At 41.0% G+C, this 26,374-nt stretch overlaps 1 protein-coding gene across 2 annotated transcripts in view; it reads right to left on the bottom strand.

Moving 5' to 3' along the window:
- The window catches only part of PRORP (protein only RNase P catalytic subunit), a 98,714-nt gene extending 72,406 nt beyond the window's left edge, over positions 1–26,308 (bottom strand). The window contains exons 1-4 of one of the 2 annotated variants that reach the window (XM_063440199.1): positions 26,255–26,279; positions 25,062–26,078; positions 23,539–23,586; positions 21,594–21,726 (exon numbers count right to left, since the gene is read on the bottom strand). In XM_063440199.1, the coding sequence (XP_063296269.1) occupies positions 21,594–21,726; positions 23,539–23,586; positions 25,062–26,044 (1,164 nt within the window). In that variant the 5' untranslated portion in view covers positions 26,045–26,078; positions 26,255–26,279. Of the gene's footprint in view, positions 1–21,593; positions 21,727–23,538; positions 23,587–25,061; positions 26,079–26,254 lie in introns of both variants that reach the window. The other variant, XM_063440200.1, reaches the window with a different exon arrangement.
- Positions 26,309–26,374: the final 66 nt, after the last annotated feature.

Here is a 26,374-nt window from a genome sequence, read left to right as displayed (position 1 = left end):
CCCTCAGGAGTCTGTCCAGGTGCCAGATGCTGTAAGTTCAAGATCTGGGCAAGCAACGGAGAATGGATTTTGAGACTTGTGTTAGCAATAATATTGCATTGGGGTACTATAGAGGACAGAACCGGTTCAGAAGAAGCCAAAGGTTCATATTGGCGAGATAGAGCATCGGCTTTAGAATTCTTTGAACCAGGCCTATAAGTAAGAACGTAGTTGAAATGGGTGAGGAATAACGACCAACGAGCTTGCCTGGAAGACAATCGCTTGGCCTCTCCAATATAGGACAAGTTCTTGTGATCCGTTAAAATAGTAACAGGATGTAATGTCCCTTCCAATAAATGTCTCCATTCTTTTAAAGCCTTGATAACAGCTAGTAGTTCTCTGTCACCAATGTCATATCTGCTCTCAGCAACAGACAATTTTTTCGAAAAAAATCCACATGGATGTAATGGTTTATCCACACCTAGCCTTTGGGATAGGATAGCACCTACGCCAGTCTCCGAGGCGTCTACCTCAAGTAGGAAAGGAAGAGTGGTATTAGGGTGAACTAAAATTGGGGCGGAAGCAAAAAGCTCCTTGAGAGTTTTGAAAGCAAGGAGAGCTTCCGTAGACCAATTCTTAGTATCAACCCCCTGTTTGGTCATATTGGTGATGGGCGCAATAATAGAAGAATAACCCTTAATAAAGCGCCTATAGTAATTGGAGAACCCAATAAATCTCTGAACGGCCTTGAGACCCTTGGGTAGAGGCCAATCCAGAATGGACTGGAGTTTATCCGGGTCCATCTTAAATCCCTCCCCAGAGATCACATAACCGAGGAAATTTACTTGGGATTGATCGAAACTACATTTCTCCAATTTGCAGTACAGACCATGTTGAAGAAGTTTGTGCAAAACCCTTCTGACCTGTTCGTGGTGAGTCTCAATCTCTCTAGAATGTATGAGTATATCGTCCAGGTATACAATAACACACTCCTGCTGAAATTCCCTAAGAACCTCATTGATCAGATCCTGGAATACAGCCGGTGCATTACATAACCCAAAAGGCATAACTGTATATTCATAGTGACCATAACGAGTATTGAACGCCGTCATCCACTCGTGTCCCTGCTGGACTCTCACCAAGTTATATGCCCCTCTGAGATCTAACTTGGTGAAAATGGTAGAACCCTTTAAACGATCAAAGAGTTCGGTAATCAAAGGAATGGGATAAGCATTCCTAATGGTTATCTTGTTCAAACCTCGATAATCAATACAAGGCCTAAGTGAACCATCCTTCTTTTTAACAAAAAAAAATCCAGCCCCGGCAGGGGAGGAGGATCTCCTAATGAATCCCTTGTCTAAATTCTCGTGAATATACTCCTCTAGAACAGAATTCTCTTTAGTAGATAACGGGTATACATGACCCCTGGGAGGCATGGTACCAGGGAGTAGGTTAATCTTGCAATCAAAGGATCTGTGTGGAGGTAAGGTATCGGCTCTCCTTTTATCAAATACTGCCTTTAAATCCAGGTACTGAGGCGGTATTTGAGTCTCTGTAGGATTAGAGGAGTTAGCCGACGTGTTCGCCAGGCAAAGGGGCGAGACCTTCCGTAAACATTTCTCTTGACAATTCTGACCCCATGAGATTATCTCCCCTAACTCCCAATTAATGATAGGGTTGTGTCTCTTTAACCAGGAGTACCCCAGGACTATGGGAATAGAAGGAGAGGAAATGATCAACAGGGATAGGTCTTCCTCATGCAAGATACCAACAGTTAAATTAATAGGTATGGTCTCACGGAAAATAACAGGCTCAAGTAAAGGTCTACCATCTATGGCCTCAACGGCCAGAGGTGTCTCCCTTAACTGGGATGGGATAGTATGCTTGTTAACAAAAACTTGATCGATAAAGCTCTCAGCAGCTCCAGAATCAATCAAAGCCATGGTTTTTACTACTCCCTTCTCCCAAGTCAAAGAAACGGGTAGCAGAAGCCTGTGATCTTTATAATTGTGAACAGAGGACAAAATAGATACACCCAAGGCCTGTCCTCTAGAGAAACTTAGGTGCGAGCGTTTCCCGAACGATTGGGACAATTTAGGCGTAGATGACCTCTGTCTCCACAGTACATACATAAACCCTCCCTTCTCCTGTACTGTCTCTCCTCCTCTGTGAGGTGAGTATTACCTATCTGCATAGGCTCAGGGAAACGTGAGGTTTCGATCTCAGAATTTCGAAATGCAGGAGCTAGTTTAAAGGAAGGTCTACGAGTCCTATCTCGAGTGTTCTGCCTCTCTCTTAAGCGTTCATCAATGCGAGAGATAAAAGAAATTAAATCCTCCAAATTCTCAGGGAGCTCTCTAGTAGCGACTTCGTCAAGGATTACATCTGATAACCCATTTAAAAATACATCTATATAAGCCTGTTCGTTCCACTTAACCTCTGCCGCTAAGGATCTGAACTCTAGTGCATAATCCACAAGAGTTCGACTTTCCTGTCTAAGGCGCAACAGTAATCTAGCTGCATTGACCTTCCTACCAGGGGGGTCAAAAGTTCTTTTAAAAGCAGCTACAAAGGCATTATAGTTATAGACTAACGGGTTATCATTCTCCCATAAAGGATTAGCCCATCGCAGAGCCTTCTCAATGAGTAACGTAACAATAAATCCAACCTTCGCTCTATCTGTAGGATAGGAGCGGGGTTGTAATTCGAAATGGATGCTGATCTGGTTCAAAAAGCCACGACACTTCTCAGGAGAACCGCCATAACGTACTGGTGGAGTAATACGAGAAGAAGCACCAACAGTAGCTACTTCTAGACCTGAACTTACAGGAGAGATCGAAGGAGTACGTGTCTCCTCTGGTGGGTTACTAGCACGAGACAATAGCGCCTGTAGTGCTAGGGCCATCTGATCCATCCTGTGTTCCATGGCATCAAACCTGGGGTCGGAAGAACCAAGCTGACTATTTGTACCTGCAGGATCCATTGGCCTGTCGTAATGTCAGGATCGGGACAGGGATCCAACACGCAGAGTACAAATAGTAGAAAGGTACGTATACCGGGCCTTAGAATGGCCGGACTAACGTACAGAGAATAACAGAGAATAGTCAGAGACAAGCCGAGGTCGAGGGAACGAGAAGACAGGTAAGCGAGAGACAAGCCGGGTCAGAGGGATAACAGAGATAAGCAGAATAGTACAACAAGCCGGGTCAAAACCAAAGAGAATACTAGAATACAAGAGCACTGAGTGACTAGACAAGCTAGAACCACGACAGGGCAATGAGCTGACGAGAGAAGCAAGCTTAAATACCCTGAGTCCGGGGAGTAGACACGCCTCAGCTGGGTGCTGATTGGATAAAGCCAATAGAGTGGCAGGTCGCTCGGGATAGCGTCAAGACGTCACGTATCGAGCGTCATGTTAGAAAAGGAAGCGGATCCCTTGCGGCCAGCGTTAGAATGACTGGATGGACCGCGAGGAACGGGAGATATGGCGTGTCTAGACGGATAAACAACTAAGTCTCTACCCTTCTCAAAGGTAGAGACCTCAGGTGCCCTGACAGTGTGTAGCAAGCCTTGCAGCCAGTCCACATTTTTTTTTTTGTATAGTGCATGTTATTGAGCCTCAGGGAGAAAAAGGATTTGCTTGAGACTATCACAACCCTACAACAATAAGTCAATCTGCTGTCTGTGGCGAACAGGATACACAGCCTCATGTTACGTTTCCTTATTTTCTGCATTACAAAGCAAAGACAGACAAAAGGTGGAACATTGACTAGACAACAATACAGGTTTATTAGAACTGTGTGTATTGATCATGTGACCTTGTACCAAACATGATCTGTCACATTGAGCACATTTTTACCATCAGTCGTCTACCTAGGTACGTACACGTCTCTCAGTCTGGTAAATATAAACAAATTATTAGAATCTGTCTGTCTCTAACAATCTGTGTCTTTATCCGTTCTAATGTCATTCTGCTAAGATCTCTCACAATCCTTTTCTTGTAAGTCACAGCTTGCCTGTTTGTGTACCTATGTCTTTGTGAATTTAAAATGTTAGACATAAACAGTCAAACTAAAAAACATGGTCGACACCGAGAATGTTTCAAGTTTGGCCATTTTGTCCTTTAATCTTTAGTTCACTTACAAAGTGAATAACCGTGTGTAGGTATACAGAGGGACCTGCACGAATGAGTACCTGTGTGTAGGACTTTTATATTTTTTTGCAAAAAGAGAAAAAATGAACTGCACTCCAATCACGACAATGACCCTTTCAGGGGTCGAAACGTTGCGATATCTCACTTGTCCCAATAAACACATTTAAAGATACATGGAGTGCATGGATACTCTTTCTACCACTGTAGGACTTTTAATAACGGTCTGTCAGAACCCAAGTGTGATGGATTTTTTTTTGTTTGTTTTACATCTCTCTTGATGCTCTGCCACCAAAAAAGCTGTAAGAGCGTAATGGGAGATATAGTCCACAATATCTGGAGTGCCGAACGTTGCCTTCCCCTGTTGTAGTCCATCTCAGTACTAGGCTATATTTTGGACTGGGGCTTTCTGAAGTGGTTATGGTGGGAATAACTGTGGGTGGGGGTCACAGTTTTGGGAACAGTCTAATTTACAAATGTGAGAAATCAATGGCCGATTACCATATTGTAAGAAGTCAATGTGATCCAGTGTCAATGTTGTTTTCCTTTGTATTCATAGTAGGAAATACTATAAATATCCAATCTGGGAAATTCCCTCAACAGAGAAGAAACCACAGACAAAAGCACGATGACTGTTCCTCCTAGTGGTCATTTGATTCAGATGGAATGCAGCAATAGCAGTTGCCTGGGGATATAGGGGTTTCCCAATGGGGAAACAAATTTCTTATACAATAGGAAAATGTCCTGCGTTAATACATGAATGCAAGCTCGTCTGACCAGATTGCTCATCACCTCTTGTTCCAAGTCACCTAAGTGTACTGGTCATCATATACTTTTATGTTACAGACACCACTGTACAGAGATAAATACATTCAAAGTCAAACAAAATGTACTTCTTTGAAATGAAAAGAGGAAAAACCACAACAAAATGCTTAAATTAGAGGGGAAAGGTTTAAAAATAATATCAGGAAGTATTACTTTACAGAGAGGGTAGTGGATGCATGGAATAGCCTTCCAGCTGAAGTGGTAGAGGTTAACACAGTAAAGGAGTTTAAGCATGCATGGGATAGGCATAAGGCTATCCTAACTATAAGATAAGGCCAGAGACTAATGAAAGTATTTAGAAAATTGGGCAGACTAGATGGGCCGAATGGTTCTTATCTGCCGTCACATTCTATGTTTCTACGTGTATTCTAAAATCCCTCGTAGGATGTTTATTCTTTCCCCTACTGTAGGATGTTAGTGCCACTAACCACATGACACAAAGAAATTAATTTTCTGCCGTCACTGTTGCTTGTTTGGTTTTCTCTTCAGTTAATAAGGGCTTATTCACAAAATAGTGAAATTGAAGAAACTTTACAACTACTATTTTGGTCTAAATTTTGGAACTTGGGTTTAAAACCCCTACAATTTATGGTTTTGTTAATGTCAATAATAAGATTTTTTTTAATTCATTTTTTTGTGCGAATTGTCACATTTTTCTTTATAAAAATGCCATAAATGAAATCATTTCTGAACTACATATCCCATAATCCTTTGCATGGTAGGATATAGACATTATTGTAACTAAAACATGGACTTGCATGCTTTTTTTTCTTTGCCTGATGTTTTTGAAGCAGTTAAAAAAAAAACAAAAAAAAAAAAAACAGGAAAAATGATCTTATAAACAATGTGGTTGATTTTTTATTCTACAAAGTGTCCCGGGGATTTTATTCTCGCTTCAGACGTTGGTAACACTACAAATATGTGAGGTTATCATCTTCTGTATATAGACGCATGTCACCGTACACAATACAAGGTTCTGTGGCCCAAAATAGCAATAAACCAGGGAGAGCCAAAGACTCTGCTTTTACAATCATTGTGTGAGTTGCAGCCAGTGCCTCAGAAGGGAAGCAGAAAAGCTCATTACCTAGTGAGTTAATGTACGTGGCCAATAACAAAATAAAAGGAAGCTTATTTTTAAAACCTTATGCGCCAAGTTCCAGATTTCAAAGCAGAATGCTGGGAAATTAAGTACAACTCCCAGAAGCATTTGCTGCTTATTTGACAAAATTGCCCATGCAACATAAAGTAAAATGAGCACCAGTCACTTCCTGGTTTGGCAAAACCTCACTGCCGATTATGCAATATGGAGGGATATGCATCAGATTTGGGAACAATCACCCCAGAAGAAGGTGAAGATGCAGGGCTGGGACAGCAATGGATGAAAGAAGAGTATAACTTTATTATTTTAACTTGCAAAGTGGGGGTTACTGTTTCAGTGTTCCTTTGATGTGCTGCTTACAAAATGCATTCCAAAGAGAACGGTCAAACCCAGGCTGGTGTGTACTGCAGTTTTATAACAGTATAATTACACGTGACATATTTGTACAATTTTCAATTGATGAATCATATGATATACAAGCCTAATTTGTTTTCAGGAAAATAAAGAAAGACTGAATTATAATTAAGGCTGCTGCTGTTTTCACAAAATGTTCTTACAAAATGTTTTCACAAAATGTTCTTAACACTGGACAAACATGCTTTTTTCAGGATTTCGTGGAAATCCCCAGACACTGAAAAAAAAAAACTAAAAAAAGCAAACAACAAATATAGCACATTGTTTGCACGATCAGATGTATGTAATTTCAGAAGACGCACCTTGAGAAAATTCTGACAAAACAAAAAAGTTTTAGACAATAATAGAACTGCAGCCTTATACAAACAGTGAACTATACCGGGTATAAAACACGAGAGAAGATGTGAAATTAGTTTAACTATGTAAACATTTTTATGAGCCATGTGCCTTTTCTAACCCATCGCTTTACAGCTTGAGCCACGTTCCTTGACCACGTGAGCAAATCACAACCCTCATGGCCATATGTCATCACACAAACTATTAGAAAGGTAATTCTGTGGTTCTTGGTGCAACAGTAATTGTGAATGGAACAATGTGGGGAAATTAGCAAGACATAATTATCTCCTACTGAGTTACTCAGATTTAAAAAAAACAAAAAACCTGCCTCTGTGTGGTTAGCTTGATTGCTGAAACTGCAAGAATGACCTCTGAAATGAATGGTCATGTATGTGATTGCTTCCATAATTTGTAGCTGGCTGCAGAATGCGTTGTATTGTGAACAGCCGCTTCACATATCTGGTGCAAATGCCATGTTTGATCACTTGGCAATGTGCACTCACCACGTCTGAAGAGGACTGGTCAGCAAAGTGTTGAAGTGTTCACTTGGTTAATAGAGTTAGGGCTGTTATGGTTACATTAACAGTTACACATAGGGTTAGTGATATATCAAGCATGAGTCTTCTGTTTCTTAACCGGATCTTAAACAGAATTCTAACAGTCAGATGTCTCCCACTGTAACCTACATCCCCGTTCCTCATCCCAATTCTAACAGATAGGGCTAGACTGTGAAATGAGTTATGCTCACCTCTTGTAATGAATATAATCTAACCTTAAAAATGTCAGCTATCTAGATATCAACGCTAAAGAAAATAGGACTAAAAATGAGATCATTATTTTAGTACCGTTCTATCTAAATTTGACGTCTCTTCATTTTAATGAGTAATATAGGTTATGTTTTATCATGATATGTAATGTCCGAGATTTGGTAAAACCGGTTTCTTTATTTAAGTATTCCATATTGGGGTCAACCCTCCTTTTTCCTCAGAACCTCTATTCACTAGGTATTATTTTATGTCTTACTTAACTTTACATACGGACATCATTTATTACAGCTAAACCTGCATGTGAGCTGTGCTGATCAGAATTGGCAAAAGGTATATCTCCACATGTCCGAGGGTAACAGAACAGGGGCCTGATATTTTTTATTTTTTTAATGGCCATATACAAAGGGTTAGCGACATGCCATCTAGTCCCCAAGTGTTGGATATGCACTGGCTAAGGCACTTAAACTACAACACAGATGCTCTTAAGAAAGAGATTAAGAATTACTGGTATTTGTATAATCTCCGGGAATGTGCAAGATGAATAGTTTTCACAGTTTTATAATGGAACTTTTAGATTCACCCTCTTTTTTTTTATTATTTATCGATTAGAAAAAAAAAAAACCTAAGATTTTTAGGGTTATTAACTAAAGTAAGAACTGCTGAGAAGTTACAGTCAATACAAAGTGAATTTCAAATGTAAGGCCAAAAAAAGCTAGATTGTACACAGAACTGACTTGGAGAATTGTTCTAAAATCGTCTGTTTTGGCCTATATTTTGAACTCCAGACTGTTTAAAAAAAATAAAAAAATAAGCACACAACAAAACCCTGGTAATAAACTGAAAATAAATGTAACAGCACTGCCACCTAGTGACCAATATCGAAAAAGGACAAAGAATGTTTCAGCATGAAATTAAGAAGATAAGTGAAAAACATGTGATTGAAAGGATGATTACAAACACATGGAACACCATTATCAAAAGTGGTTGAAAAACTTTGAGATTACTATAAAAAGTATATTTCAGATGCTGTGGCAGGACAATGTAAAGAGAATTAAGATTTTTTTTATAATAAATAAATAAATTGGTGGGAGAGAACTTAAATAGCATAAGTGCTTAAAGGCAGCAGAGCCCACTGACGTGGCCGGCTTTTACAGACGTACTCCTTCATATTGCTTGGAATGAAGAATAATTAAGAAAGGAGTTATGACAATGCTAAGCTCCAGAGATCTCACAAGAGGAATTAACCACGAACTGTAGTAAAATCACTGCATCGGATATAGATTGTTGATCAGAGAGTGCTGAAATTGTGTGGTGGGTGAGTTTCTAGGGGGTCGCATAGAGCAGTGGTTGGCAAACAGTGTGCTGTGGCTTACTGGTGTGTCTTAAGCCACTTCAAGTTGTTCCACCAACACAGTGACTTCAGGGCTGCAACAGGATGAGTGTGGTATTTAAATGTGTTCTTAGTAACTGTGTATTTGAATAGGAATTCCCCGTTCATAAAACTTTTAAGAACATGTAGCTAGAATATACAAATCTGTCTAGTAAGAATGCAAGTAAATGTGACATTTAAAAGCTGCTGATTATAATGAAAACAAAAAGTCGGTGTGCCTTGGAAAAGATACTCTCACTAAGGTTTCTTGGTCCTGAAAAAGGTTGTGAATCATGGAGGACATCCCTTTATCCAATACTGCACCTGCGCACTCAAAACAAGTGGAATGGGAGTTGGGACTTTTTTTTTTTTTTTTTTTTTAACTGAAGATCAAATTGTAACAGAGCGTGAAAATGCAAATACGAATTTACAGATTACGTATGGAATCGGTCAATAAATCTTGGAGGTTGGATTTCTTTAGAATAGTGAAAATCTTTAGATGAACTAATTCAGTTAGTGTGGAGTACATAGAACAGTGTGTGTGAATGCGTTGCATTCCTAGATGTCATGTCAGTGCGGGAGAGGGAGCTATAGTGCCAGGAATACAACGCTGTATTCCTAGATGTCATGTCATGTCAGTGCGGGAGAGGGAGCTATAGTGCCAGGAATACAACGCTGTATTCCTAGATGTCATGTCATGTCATGTCAGTGCGGGAGAGGGAGCTATAGTGCCAGGAATACAACGCTGTATTCCTAGATGTCATGTCATGTCATGTCAGTGCGGGAGAGGGAGCTATAGTGCCAGGAATACAATGCTGTATTCCTAGATGTCATGTCATGTCATGTCAGTGCGGGAGAGGGAGCTATAGTGCCAGGAATACAACGCTGTATTCCTAGATGTCATGTCATGTCATGTCAGTGCGGGAGAGGGAGCTATAGTGCCAGGAATACAACGCTGTATTCCTAGATGTCATGTCATGTCATTGCAGGAGAGGGAGCTATAGTGCCAGGAATACAACGCTGTATTCCTAGATGTCATGTCATGTCATTGTCATGTCATGTCAGTGCGGGAGAGGGAGCTATAGTGCCAGGAATACAACGCTGTATTCCTAGATGTCATGTCATGACATCTAGGAATACAGCTTTGTATTCCTGGCACTATAGCTCCCTCTCCCGCACTGACATGACATCTAGGAATACAGCGTTGTATTCCTGGCACTATAGCGACATGACATGACATGACATGACATCTAGGAATACAGCGTTGTATTCCTGGCACTATAGCGACATGAAATGACATGACATCTAGGAATACAGCGTTGTATTCCTGGCACTATAGCGACATGACATGACATGACATCTAGGAATACAGCGTTGTATTCCTGGCACTATAGCGACATGACATGACATCTAGGAATACAGCGTTGTATTCCTGGCACTATAGCGACATGACATGACATGACATCTAGGAATACAGCGTTGTATTCCTGGCACTATAGCGACATGACATGACATGACATCTAGGAATACAGCGTTGTATTCCTGGCACTATAGCTCCCTCTCCCGCACTGACATGACATGACATCTAGGAATACAGCGTTGTATTCCTGGCACTATAGCGACATGACATGACATGACATCTAGGAATACAGCGTTGCCTTGGAAAAGATACTCTCACTAAGGTTTCTTGGTCCTGAAAAAGGTTGTGAATCATGGAGGACATCCCTTTATCCAATACTGCACCTGCGCACTCAAAACAAGTGGAATGGGAGTTGGGACTTTTTTTTTTTTTTTTTTTTTTAACTGAAGATCAAATTGTAACAGAGCGTGAAAATGCAAATACGAATTTACAGATTACGTATGGAATCGGTCAATAAATCTTGGAGGTTGGATTTCTTTAGAATAGTGAAAATCTTTAGATGAACTAATTCAGTTAGTGTGGAGTACATAGAACAGTGTGTGTGAATGCGTTGCATTCCTAGATGTCATGTCAGTGCGGGAGAGGGAGCTATAGTGCCAGGAATACAACGCTGTATTCCTAGATGTCATGTCATGTCAGTGCGGGAGAGGGAGCTATAGTGCCAGGAATACAACGCTGTATTCCTAGATGTCATGTCATGTCATGTCAGTGCGGGAGAGGGAGCTATAGTGCCAGGAATACAACGCTGTATTCCTAGATGTCATGTCATGTCATGTCAGTGCGGGAGAGGGAGCTATAGTGCCAGGAATACAATGCTGTATTCCTAGATGTCATGTCATGTCATGTCAGTGCGGGAGAGGGAGCTATAGTGCCAGGAATACAACGCTGTATTCCTAGATGTCATGTCATGTCATGTCAGTGCGGGAGAGGGAGCTATAGTGCCAGGAATACAACGCTGTATTCCTAGATGTCATGTCATGTCATTGTCATGTCATGTCAGTGCAGGAGAGGGAGCTATAGTGCCAGGAATACAACGCTGTATTCCTAGATGTCATGTCATGTCATTGTCATGTCATGTCAGTGCGGGAGAGGGAGCTATAGTGCCAGGAATACAACGCTGTATTCCTAGATGTCATGTCATGACATCTAGGAATACAGCTTTGTATTCCTGGCACTATAGCTCCCTCTCCCGCACTGACATGACATCTAGGAATACAGCGTTGTATTCCTGGCACTATAGCGACATGACATGACATGACATGACATCTAGGAATACAGCGTTGTATTCCTGGCACTATAGCGACATGAAATGACATGACATCTAGGAATACAGCGTTGTATTCCTGGCACTATAGCGACATGACATGACATGACATCTAGGAATACAGCGTTGTATTCCTGGCACTATAGCGACATGACATGACATCTAGGAATACAGCGTTGTATTCCTGGCACTATAGCGACATGACATGACATGACATCTAGGAATACAGCGTTGTATTCCTGGCACTATAGCGACATGACATGACATGACATCTAGGAATACAGCGTTGCCTTGGAAAAGATACTCTCACTAAGGTTTCTTGGTCCTGAAAAAGGTTGTGAATCATGGAGGACATCCCTTTATCCAATACTGCACCTGCGCACTCAAAACAAGTGGAATGGGAGTTGGGACTTTTTTTTTTTTTAACTGAAGATCAAATTGTAACAGAGCGTGAAATGCAAATACGAATTTACAGATTACGTATGGAATCGGTCAATAAATCTTGGAGGTTGGATTTCTTTAGAATAGTGAAAATCTTTAGATGAACTAATTCAGTTAGTGTGGAGTACATAGAACAGTGTGTGTGAATGCGTTGCATTCCTAGATGTCATGTCAGTGCGGGAGAGGGAGCTATAGTGCCAGGAATACAACGCTGTATTCCTAGATGTCATGTCATGTCAGTGCGGGAGAGGGAGCTATAGTGCCAGGAATACAACGCTGTATTCCTAGATGTCATGTCATGTCATGTCAGTGCGGGAGAGGGAGCTATAGTGCCAGGAATACAACGCTGTATTCCTAGATGTCATGTCATGTCATGTCAGTGCGGGAGAGGGAGCTATAGTGCCAGGAATACAATGCTGTATTCCTAGATGTCATGTCATGTCATGTCAGTGCGGGAGAGGGAGCTATAGTGCCAGGAATACAACGCTGTATTCCTAGATGTCATGTCATGTCATGTCAGTGCGGGAGAGGGAGCTATAGTGCCAGGAATACAACGCTGTATTCCTAGATGTCATGTCATGTCAGTGCGGGAGAGGGAGCTATAGTGCCAGGAATACAACGCTGTATTCCTAGATGTCATGTCATGTCATTGTCATATCATGTCAGTGCGGGAGAGGGAGCTATAGTGCCAGGAATACAACGCTGTATTCCTAGATGTCATGTCATGACATGACATCTAGGAATACAGCTTTGTATTCCTGGCACTACAGGACCAAGAAACCTTAGTGAGAGTATCTTTTCCAAGGCAACGCTGTATTCCTAGATGTCATGTCATGTCATGTCGCTATAGTGCCAGGAATACAACGCTGTATTCCTAGATGTCATGTCATGACATGACATCTAGGAATACAGCGTTGTATTCCTGGCACTATAGCGACATGAAATGACATGACATCTAGGAATACAGCGTTGTATTCCTGGCACTATAGCGACATGACATGACATGACATCTAGGAATACAGCGTTGTATTCCTGGCACTATAGCGACATGACATGACATGACATCTAGGAATACAGCGTTGTATTCCTGGCACTATAGCGACATGACATGACATGACATCTAGGAATACAGCGTTGTATTCCTGGCACTATAGCGACATGAAATGACATGACATCTAGGAATACAGCGTTGTATTCCTGGCACTATAGCGACATGACATGACATGACATCTAGGAATACAGCGTTGTATTCCTGGCACTATAGCGACATGACATAACATGACATCGAGGAATACAGCGTTGTATTCCTGGCACTATAGCGACATGTCATGACATCTAGGAATACAGCTTTGTATTCCTGGCACTATAGCTCCCTCTCCCGCACTGACATGACATGACATGACATCTAGGAATACAGCGTTGTATTCCTGGCACTATAGCGACATGACATGACATGACATCTAGGAATACAGCGTTGTATTCCTGGCACTATAGCGACATGACATGACATGACATCTAGGAATACAGCGTTGTATTCCTGGCACTATAGCGACATGAAATGACATGACATCTAGGAATACAGCGTTTTATTCCTGGCACTATAGCGACATGACATGACATGACATCTAGGAATACAACGTTGTATTCCTGGCACTATAGCGACATGACATGACATCTAGGAATACAGCGTTGTATTCCTGGCACTATAGCGACATGACATGACATGACATCTAGGAATACAGCGTTGTATTCCTGGCACTATAGCGACATGTCATGACATCTAGGAATACAGCTTTGTATTCCTGGCACTATAGCTCCCTCTCCCGCACTGACATGACATGACATGACATGACATCTAGGAATACAGCGTTGTATTCCTGGCACTATAGTGACATGACATCTAGGAATACAGAGTTGTATTCCTGGCACTATAGAAACATGAAATGACATGACATCTAGGAATACAGCGTTGTATTCCTGGCACTATAGCGACATGACATGACATGACATCTAGGAATACAGCGTTGTATTCCTGGCACTATAGCGACATGACATGACATCTAGGAATACAGCGTTGTATTCCTGGCACTATAGCGACATGACATGACATCTAGGAATACAGCGTTGTATTCCTGGCACTATAGCGACATGACATGACATCTAGGAATACAGCGTTGTATTCCTGGCACTATAGCTCCCTCTCCCGCACTGACATGACATGACATCTAGGAATACAGCGTTGTATTCCTGGCACTATAGCGACATGACATGACATCTAGGAATACAGCGTTGTATTCCTGGCACTATTGCGACATGACATGACATCTAGGAATACAGCGTTGTATTCATGACATGACATCTAGGAATGCAACGCTGTACATGTCATGTCATGTCATTGTACAAAAGGGGAGTATGTGTCTGGCTAAGGCAGGCATAGGCAACCTTCGGCACTCCAGATGTTTTGGATTACACCTCCCATGATGATTTGCCAGCATTACGGGTGTAAGAGCATTATGGGGGATGTAGTCCAAAACATCTGGAGTGCTGAAGGTTGCCTATCTCTGGGCAAGGTGATACAGATGTAGAGACAGAAAAAACAGGTGCACTGATAGAAGGGTTTGGGTGGGGCCAAGAATTAAAATTAGCAAATAAAGCATGGAAAGTACGTGAAAGCAGGATTTAACAGCACTGGGGAACCTGATTGAGACTGGCATTTTCCCAGTTAGTGACAGGTTTGATACCTGCTCTGCTATAAGTTTCATTGTGTCTTCCATTTCCAGATTTTTGGGTTGGATAAAAAAAAAAAAAAAAAAAAAAAGAAAGAAAAAGGTTTGTGTTGAAGTCTCAGAATGTTCCAGATGTCTGGAAATTTCTTAAACTCTTTCATACTTCTATCTTAAAAATGTTTTTTCCACCATACAAACACCTCAACAACCAACCACATGTTTTCATGCTTGATGACGTTCATTAATAAACATGAGATATTGCAGCTTTATCAATTCGAAAAGATGTCTATTTATAGTCAACAAATCTCCACCAGTCTGCTGCAGAATAAATCCCCTGGACATCCCCCGACAGATAAAAAAAAAAACCATCTAATGATATATATAATATATTTCCCACAACATCATTATACAGATTGAAGTGTAATTTGAAAGTCTACAGGTCGGGGGGGCGGAGCTAAGCGGCCATGCTGAGCGGTCGCACGTGAAACGAGCTCAATGCAAAAAAAGCTCTAAATTACCTAAATTCAGGGCAAAAACCCAGCAAAATATGATTAAGCAACCCGGAGAGGGAATCCCTAAACTGCAGAGTCAAGCACCAAGCATCGTGACCGAAATCAGAGGCTTCTAACCGGGGATAGACCTGAGGCCTACCAGAGGCCTACTCTGACAAAGCGAGGGAGGCGGCCGATCCCTACGCCAACCGCAGCCACTCATCTGGAGGTCTCCTCGGCACACTCCCCCCCCCCCCCCCCCACTGGTGAGGGATATCCCGGCAACTACAGCGTGAGATACATAGGCAAAATTACAGCAGTGACTGTCCCACACAGCCAGAACAGCACCAGCAATTATGTCGGGCACGGGCAAGAGTAACCCTCTGAACAGCGCCCCACTGCCCCCTCTGGAAGAAAAGCTGGATCGCCTGTTCGCCGCCTTTTGGGCTAAAATATACCAACAGGGAGACACAGCAGTGGAGACTCCACCAGCAGCGTGCCGGGAAGAAGCTGAGCAGAGACCCGTGGCTCCCATCCGGGGTATCGGCAAAGCTAAAATGGCGGGAAGAAGGAGACGGACGACTCGATGCAAACCTCAACACCGCAGAACAAGACAAGCGGTGAGCCGTCCTACCCCCCATCGGGGGCTACCCCTTTGCAGCCCCATCACACTCCGGAAGACATGTGGAGAACCCACACAAGAGCCCGCGGAGAAAATGGAACCGGGCCGTACACCCACCCACGAGACTGACCTGCATCACACGCTCAAAGCGGCTCCCATTCAGAAACGCTTTCCAGCTCCAACACCCCTGCACAAACGGGGCATCGACTGAAATGACCACGCCATAGAGGAATCATCCCCACACTGCGAGATGCAGACAGGGCGGAATATTGGCGCACAAGCCCCACATACTCGCAAGCTGGGACTCTTTCCTGCAGATAGCGATGATCTGGTATTGCCTGATACGTGCTGTCTGTATGTGAGGTTTATGTGTGTGTGTGTGTGTGTGTGTGTGTGCGTGCATGATGGCTGTATGTTATGTATGTATGTTCTGGCTACATACGATGTGTGTGCGTGCTGGCTGTATGTTATGAATGTAGGCGCTGTCTGTATGTGGTGTGTGTGTGTGCATGCGTGATGGCTATATGTTATGTATGTATGTTCTGGCTACATATGATGTGTGTGCGTGCTGGCTGTATGTGATGAATGTAGGCGCTGTCTGTATGTGGTGTGTGTGTGCGTGATGGCTGTATGTTATGTATGTATTTTCTGGCTATATACGATGTGTGTGCGTGCTGGCTGTATGTTATGAATGTATGTGTTGTCTGTATGATGTGTAGGTACGGTGGCTGTATGTTATGTATGTACTGGCTGTGGTTGTGATACACTAAAAACACACATACACTAACACACTGACACACACGCCATATTCTCTGACACACACACACACACACAGCATAGAATATGAGGCGCATCCTGTCCCAAGCTGACTTTGTACTTTTCAGCATGTAGGGCTGCCGGGATATGACGTCACGCTGAATCCCAGCTGCCTTGGGACCCGAGAATCGCAAGAAGTAGTTGGCTGCTGACGCTCTTCATACTTCCCTGTAAGCTGCAACAGGGTTACGGCATCCTGGTACATGTTTCCGGGTGGACCAGTGCGGTAGACGCACTCCCTGCCCGGCACCAACTCCACCCAAGGCTAAAGAGCTAAAAGAATAATAAAAAAATAATCTGCCTGCCCGGATGTTCATAGAAACATAGAATGTGACGGCAGATAAGAACCATTCGGCCCATCTAGTCTGCCCAGTTTTCTAAATACTTTCATTAGTCCCTGGCCTTATCTTATAGTTAGGATAGCCTTATGCCTATCCCACGCATGCTTAAACTCCTTTACTGTGTTAACCTCTACAACTTCAGCTGGAAGGCTATTCCATGCATCCACTACCCTCTCAGTAAAGTAATACTTCCTGATATTATTTTTAAACCTTTGTCCCTCTAATTTAAGACTATGTCCTCTGGTTGTGGTAGTTTTTCTTCTTTTAAATATAGTCTCCTCCTTTACTGTGTTGATTCCCTTTATGTATTTAAATGTTTCTATCATATCCCCCCTGTCTCGTCTTTCCTCCAAGCTATGCATGTTAAGATCCTTTAACCTTTCCTGGTAATGTTCAGCAAGTTCCGGGCAACAACAACAAAAAAAAAAAAAAGAAAGAAAAACTTATTGTGAAATATATAAACACATGTTTAGGTGTGTCACTTGTGGTGTAATAATAATAATAATAATAATATTTTAAAAAATATGCAACTGGTAAACCAGAGTCCTTTAAGGTAGAGTCGAAGAATCGAGGAAGATGGAACGTGATCTTTTAAATACAATCATAAGATAAAAGCGTGGCATTTCATGTTAAAGGTTAATAAAAAATGGGTCGCAAGAGAATACTGAGAACGGGCAGCAGCTGAAATAGCCTGCCCTTTGGTCGGTCCCCGCTCAGTTCTCAAGCTGTTTTTTGCTCATCTTGTGCCATTACAGAGCTAACTTCTCTGAAACATATCAGACTGGTCCCACCCATACGGGCAGCCCAGATCCGAAATGCCGGCAAGTTCCCTCTGCACGAGAGACACAGCAACCCCAGACGATCGTTTCAGCCTTGTTAGGCATCATCAGTGAGGCATAGCTGATATCTCCCTAGGCACCGTGAGCAAGGGGTCCACGTCTGGATTATCCCTTTAAACTTGTGGAGAGTAAAAAATGGGTCGCAAGAGAATACTGAGAACTATAAGGAAATATTTCTTTAAACATAAAAGGGAACTTTTTATCTCTAGGTAAAGGAAAAAGCAAGGTATCTCTAAGTAACGCTTATCACAGCAGGTTACTGATAAGTGGAAGCCTGTAAAACAAATACAGACAAACACACACAAGAGTAGTAGGAGTTACACACCCGAGCAGCAGCTGCTGCAATGTTAATTCTTGTCGTTCTCGAACATCAACCCTAACCTTAACCCTAATCCAAGTCTACAGACGTCAATTCATTAAGCTTTCTAATACTGTTAGAAAAACAATCCAAATGATTTATCTACAATAATTTCCATAGACTTTAAAGGAACACAATGGGCACCATAACTAAATTGAAATGAACTCTGACGCACTAAGCCAATCAGTAGATCCCCATTCATAAAAAAGGCATGCAACTTTTTTTTTTATAAATGAGTAGCTGCTGATGAATTCAGAGCCAATCGTGAACAGTTTAAGCACTAAAGGTAAGGAAGCGCTAGGGACCTACTCGAACCATAACAAATTCATTTCCATTAAGTTGTTATGGTGTCCGGAGTGTTCTTTTAATGGGGAATTCTATAGATAAAAAAATGTGGATAAAAATTTCAACAGTAGTGAATCATTTGGAAAGCTTGTTAAAACAAGGCTATAATGTATAATGTAATGTAAAGACATTCTAATAATCCACAAGACTGAATAATGACCCTTGATGACATTTTCTCGTAATACACAATTTACCTTCCTGTATATAAACTCGAAGAAGCATACATGTATGATTAAAACAAAAAGAATAAAGAGAAAGGGCTGCGCTTTCTTTTTGTTTTCATTATTTCTTTAAGGGTGTTTGAGGGATTCCCTTATAGGGTTGCTGCCTATTTTTTATTTAGCGCTTACTCTTGTTTCTGTTTATACATGTATGATTAGCTAAACAACTTCACACTGTTGTGTTACATCTAAAGCCATATTATAGTTAAGTGAGGTAAGGCATAATTAGATACATGGCTCAGAGATGTATTCACAGATATACAGAGATATCTACTAAAGTGAGAATACGAGGTGAAATCAAAGTGACTATAGGACCTATGAAACAAAACGACAATATATTGAAATCAGTAACCCCCCACCTAAGAGGAATCCCTAGGATATATTTAACTCACAAAGGGTTAACCAACTGAATGTAAGTTGCTGAACAGTATGAAACGTTTGAGGTCTAACGGCAATGATTTAAAATCAATAACCCCCCACCTGAAAGGAATCCTACGGAAATAGTCACTGAAGGTGAGAATAGCAGCTAAGCCTTCATGTAAACTTACTAAAAATAAATCGACTTCAAAGTCGCTGTCTGAAAAAATTACTAAAATGAAGGCTGAAAGCTACTAAATGAAAAATCAAGGAAAAAAAACCCTGATAAGGAAAAGCTGAGCCCTACATGCTGGCTAAAATATTCCTTAACTACACCCCATTAAAGAGAGTTTACCCTCATAGGTATTATTCAAAAACCCTCAAACTATCCATAGTGATGAAAAAAACGTGCAGTTAATTAAAAAGTTGAGCATGAGCCTGACGCGCGTTTCGGCGTTACTACAGCGCTTTCGGCTTAGGCATTGAACAGTTCATCGTCCTGTGCTGCTTTTTAAATAAGAAATCAAAAGGGGTTGGTATCCCCATGACCAATGGGAGGTGGGGGTGTGCGTCCTAATTCACAACTAATTAGGTCCCCAGCTGAAGTTTATAGGATAGATGATGTCAATATTTAACGCATTGTGGTCAAAGTTGTGATTATTCTAATCACTGAACGGATTAGTCAACAGCAACTCTATACAATATTAGACATATAAAACTGTTAATATTAAATATCCCCAATAAACAGAATGTAAATTATAATTTAACAATATATTGATATCTCATGTTAATTTAGTATTTTACTATATCGTTCCTTTGTGCCAATGAAAGGTGTAAGTGTAAATCCCTCATTTAGCCCATTTGGTGCCAGGGAGTCAAACTTGTAGATCCAGAAACAGTCTCTTTTTTTGAGGGCTAAATCCAGATCTCTCCCGCCCCCCTTTTGCCAAAATGACTTTTTCAATTCTTGCGAATTTCATACCTCTGTGGGAGTCTTTATGATGTAGTCTGACATGTCTAGCGACAGGGGTGTCCGTAAAAGTTGTCACTGAGTGGATATGTTCAATAACCCTTCTTTTGAAGGGACGTATGGTTTTGCCCACATATTTAAGGCCACACTCACATGTCAAAAGATACACCATCCCAGAGGTGTTACAGTTAAAGTACTGTTTAATTGGAATATTGACAGTACCGGTCGAATTTGTCAACACTTTAGAACCCTTAGCCATGTAACGGCATGCTACACACCGCCCGCATTGGTATGTTCCATTCACTGAGATCCAATTCTTACTTGTACTAGATATTGACAAGTGGTTTGGTATCAACATTTCTTTTAAATTCTTACCCCTTCAAGCAGTGAGTGACACTCTTGGGGGAACAACTTGTGACAGATGCGGGTCCTGAGTTAGGAGTGGCCAGAATCTTCCCAGAATTTTTTTGGCAACATCCCAACCGGAGTCAAAATAAACTACACACCTGATCTGTTTGGGACGTATCTAACTTCGCCATGTCGCTTAGTAATGTTTCACGTTCGCATACAGATGCTCTCTGATAAGCAATCTTCAAGCATCTGTTAGGATACCCACTTTCTTTGAATTTTTGCTTAAGCTTTTTTGCCTTTAGTTCAAAGTCTTCAGTAGAGGAGAAATTTCTTCTGAGACTACGGTATTGCCCTACTGAAATGCCCCTCTTAAAGTGAGACTCCAGGCACCCAGACCACTTCTGCCCATTGGAGTGGTCTGGGTGCCAACTCCCATCACACTTAACCCTGCAAGTGTAATTAGTGCAGTTTTTATAAAATGCAATAATTACCTTGAAGGGTTACCTCCTCCTCTAGTGGCTGTCTATCAGACAGCACTAGAGGGACTTTGGTGTTCTTAAAACACGAAAAGTGTTTTAAACGACGCTGGACGTCCGCACGCTATGCATGAGGACCTCCAGCGTCGCCGGATTCCCCATAGGAAACCATTGAATAATGCTTTCCTATGGGGAGGTCTAATGCGCGCGGCCATTGCTGTGCATGCGCATTTGGTCTACCCCGCCGGCTGACGGCAGGGGAGGAGCGTGGGCGGAAACTTACCCAGCGCCGAGGGACATCGGTGCTGGATTCAGGTAAGTCACTGAAGGGGTTTTAACCCCTTCAGCAATATGGGATGGGGGGGGTGGGAGGCAGGGAGGGGGCACTGCAGTGCCAGGAAAACTGATTTGTTTTCCTGGCACTGGAGAGTCCCTTTAAGGGAGGTTGGATGATAACTCTCCCATCGCAGCATGTTGTTAGTTGAAGTAGGTTTACGATACAGTGTGGTATTGATCACAGATTGGTCTGTTATTGTAAGTGTGCAGTCAAGGAAGTTCAGTGATGGAGTTCCTATCTCCATAATTATAGTGCAGCCAGATTGATGAATTAAATTACCTGTGGTGTGGTCTTCCGGAAGGTATCTGTTCCTTTGATAACGCTATTGAGAAAAATGTCCTTCAATGCACCATACTCTTCAGGCTTCATATAAATGGACTCCATTTGTTCTTGGCAAACCTGGCAATGACCACTAAAGGAAATTAGAAAAATGCACTTTACTTTAGCTAACTAAGTATTCAAAAAATAAACATAAACTAAAAATAAATGGGCAAAATGTTTTATATATTTACCGTTTAGTGAATAAGCCCTATATAGCACATTATTCCATAGCTACAAAAACACCATTCATCGTATCTCAAAATCTATTGAACGTTTACAGAACGTTTAATAGATTTTTGCGCTAAATGCATTGTATAGTTGTAATTCTACAATCCAAACATATTATTATTATTATTTTATTATTTATATAGCGCCAACAAATTCCGTAGCGCTGTACAATGTACATACTTAAATGGTTGCTCCAAGCACAACAACAACTTCACTGATTTGAAGTGGGCATGTAGCTTGGAGTCTGTACAGGCAGTGTTTCATTATGAAGTTCAGCATATGCAGAGAAAATGCTCTTTGTTGCTGAAGACGTTACCCCACATTTGCAGTGTCATTAGGGCATCAATAGCAAGTTCACAACAAGAGTTCCAGGATGGCTAATGCCATTTCTGTGCATAGCAGTCATCTGTCATCAGTGTGCACAGCATCCCCCATTGTATATCTTTTTCAGCTTTGTAATGTAAATGTGTAGGAGATCACTGGTATTATGGTGAGACTAATATGTGTAAAACGTGTCATTCTGATTATTTGGGGTACCTACAGGCATGTGAAGTGTAAGAAAAGTGGATGCTTGAAATTTTGAGCCTTCTCCTGGTGGACTGGCACACCTTCGGGCCAGTTCGCAACCACATTTAAGGGCACCAGCCCTGGGGCGTAATTGCCATGTGACCAAAAATGGAAGAAACACTTCCCTTCTGTCAGTCACTTACTGTAGTGTGGCCATGGGGGGACAAGGGAAGGGGTAGGCAGAGGAAGCTATAGTGTTAAGATTACAGGTTTGTATTCCTAACACTATAGTATCCCTTTAATTCAAATGCACATCCGCTCTTATATTTATTTTGAAGCCCTATGAGTGCTTACTTTCTTTTTGGAGTAATAGTTTTCAAGCTTTCAATTTTAAGTTATCTTTTCCGCCTCTATATCTGCTCACTATGCTGGTGCGATGCATTATTAGGCTAGTATAGAAATTCTTTCCCGGGCTGCATTTTATTCCCAGTCCATCCCTCAGAGGACCCAAGGACCCATATGCTTCTATAGGAGCAAAGTTTGATACAATAGTGCAAACTATCAAATGAAACATCAGAAGATTTTGTTATAAACTTGGGGGAGGGGGCACTTATGATCTGGCATGTACAGTGAGATAATGAACACATTGGTTTGTATATATATTACACACACTTTTATTTCCTATATATGTATAATATATTATAAAATAATTAAAGCATTTTATAATATATTATACATATATAATTTCATTACAAGTGTACTTTGAGATATATACACATATATCTCAAAATACACTTATAATGAAATCATATAGATGCATTATATATGCAGAATATATTCAGATGTCAGTCAAGCAGGCAGATCAGGGGCAGAGCCAGCAGCTGCAGACTTGAATACAAGTAAGATTTTACTATATTTAGAGGGGCATGGAGGGGCCAGGGTGGCTAGATGGTGATTTTAAAAACCATGGGGGAATACATGTTTGTGATCCTGACCCTATAGTATTCCTTTAAAAGAAAGATTTGGAACAATTAATAAAACCTGAACAAATCATTTGAAAGTATGGTGAGTGCCATGAAGGTGCATTCTGTGGCATTTACTAAGGGGTAAGAAAATGGTGGGGAAAAAAGTTTTCTTTCAAGATATCTTGCAGTGAATGAGTACTTACCTACGGGAAATGCTGCCAAGACTCCCTCTCCAACTTTCATTGGGTAAACTGGAAAATAAACAGTGCACATTTTTCAGATTTACTCTTTTCAGCTGAAAACAGAGAAGTAAGAGAGGTGGGAGGGACTAAACCTAGAAATGAATCACTCTAATACAAATTCAGATTTCATTCACAACCTACAAAAAATAATACATACAAACACTTACCGGAATAAAAATCATCTAACACAGGCCTCTTTATAAAAGTTTTCGAAATGATTCAATACTCTTAGAGAAAAAAACAACTTTCCAAATGATTTACCTACAAAGATTCCCATAAACTTTAAAGGAACGCCATACCATTAGGAATGAAAATATGCTATAGTTTCCCTCTCTTTAGCTCTAAATAGGTCCCCCACCCTGAGCAAAAAAAAAAAATATAAAAATTAAGTTTTACTTAATTACTTAAGCTTGAGAAAGACACATCAAGTGTCGAAACATTGCCTTTTTCATGTTGGCACACTAAACCAACAGTGTTGAGAATTGTTTTGATTGATGCTATATTAGGGGGTTCTGCAGAACAGGAACCTGGCCCTGCAGCACAAGCACCAACACTTGGGATACCTTGGAGTGCCTTATACCATTACTCTTTCACACTAGACTCCTGTAGGCAAATCATTTGGAAAGTATTTCGAACAGTATTGAATCATTTGAAAAGCCATAATCAGTGTTGAGTATTTTTGAATTCCGCAACGGTGCAGAGCATAACAGCAAAAGAAAATCTAAACGCAATCCCATCCAAAAATATGGCAGAAAGGTGGGATTTGATGGACTGATGCATTTCGAGCTGCTTTGACACTTTCTCAACAGCACCTATAAATCTTCACAATGCCCTCTTTTGCCACTTTGTTTAATTAATAGGTTTTTTTTTTTATTTCCTTCTATGTATTGCGTCATTGTGGATTCAAAAAGATTTTACACTGATTACATTGGATGACTGATCTTTATTTCAGAAAGTGTATGCAGCCGCTATTTGGCTACAAGGTACATGACATGAATGAAGCCTTATGAGGAAATTGTAGTTTGCACGCTAAATTATAAGGTTTATTTTTTTTCACCCACCATGGTAAACATACTAAGCAATATTTCCATGAAGATTATTTATGGAAATTTATGGAAATTTATGGATAGGATCAAATGTATATCTCCGTGATAAATTAGATTAAAGCATATGTATACCAAAGTCCAACTGCTTAACGGTGACTTGATGATTGCGTGTAACAGTACACTAGATGTATATAGGCTTTATCATGGCTCTGGGTGTAAAAGGTTTCTGATTGGCCCATAGGATGTGCAAACTTTTTGATTATAGGGTGAGCTGTAACCTAGTCTGACCATTTTACACCCCTTTCTCCTTCTATTCACAATTACAGACTTTGGTGAGGAGGCCCATTGAAGAGTGAGAATTAAAATATTAAACACCATTTGCTAAATCTATGTTTTCAAACAGGTGTCACAAGCTGCAGGAACAGAAAATAAAATTACCTTTCAAACCATGACTTGATACTTTCCATAAGAGGTTCCCCTGGATAGATCTGGTTGTCTCTAAAATAATTCAATATGCTGATTAGTTCATTGTCATAGGTCTTATTTTGGATGATCCTACCAGCATCAAACAGAGCCTGGATGGTATCATCAGAGGGAATCAGTTCACTTTGTAGCATTTCATGATAGAGGGTCAATGCTAACATTTCCTCTCCATGTGAAGCAGCTCCTTTAATACAATCTCTGTAGTTTCCGGAGGAAGGACAAACAGTTTTCCTAATAGTTTCCAACATACTAACTGATTCTCTCCAGCGATCAGTTTGGCTAAATGCCTTAATAAACAAGCTGCAGGCTCCAGTTTCCAAAGACTTGAATTTGATTCTCATTATATCATAAACATCATAAACCTCTGAAATGGCATTTTTTTTCACACACAGAGCTAAATATTTTAGAAGTAGCGCATAACTGATGCCGTGTTCTTCTTTCGCTGCAAAATTCAAGAGTGATTTGGCAATATCAATGTCACTATTGTTTGAAATACATTTTGCCATAATATATTCCTCAAATCCTTTCAATCCAGTAAATTCCAATTTCAAGCTACTCCATTCCTTGATTGGCAAAGGGCTTGATGGGACTGAGAATTTCGCACTTCTAGGAGTCGATTCCTGGTCATCCAATGTCTCTGGTTTATACTGCATGTCCGCTCTTTTCTTTGATGCACCCGCAGAAAACACAGTGAAGGAATTCATCAATGGGCCTTTGACCTTACCCTTGTTTTTGGAAACTTTTGAATATTTTGGCAATGGACGATCCTTATCGACATAAGAATTTGCCCTTGAAGACGTGTTTATGCTCTGAGCAGACTTGGAACCTGCAGCTGGATTTTTGTAGCCCAGAAAAAGAACGGTACTTTGACACATCAACGATTTTCTTAAAAAGACCTGGCTATGCAAAGTCCTGCAAAATGACTGAATTGACTGCATGGTTTGGCAGTCACTGGCCTCTTCCTTTCAGTCACTTAGATAAAATCACATGCAGAACAAAAAATAGCTACAAAAAAAAAATCACATGCACATTATTGTATTAAAGGGCATTACTGCTCCAACACATGAAACATACAAAATAATAATAACCATCACATCTGGTTACAATGTTAACTCTTTTTTTTAATTCTATTCTCCATGAAATCCCACTACCTGCCAATATCTCTTCACAGACTCACATGGTTTTGATAGGGATCAACCATTTCCGGGTCTCATTACTCACTAGCCAATCAGAGCACTCGTTGGTATTACACATCAAAGCATTCTGCA

The sequence above is a fragment of the Pelobates fuscus genome, chromosome 13, assembly GCF_036172605.1.
Source record: "Pelobates fuscus isolate aPelFus1 chromosome 13, aPelFus1.pri, whole genome shotgun sequence".
In the NCBI taxonomy this organism is placed as follows: Eukaryota; Metazoa; Chordata; class Amphibia; order Anura; family Pelobatidae; genus Pelobates; species Pelobates fuscus.
Note: the sequence above shows the minus strand (reverse complement) of the source record. Positions and strands in the feature narration are given on the sequence as shown.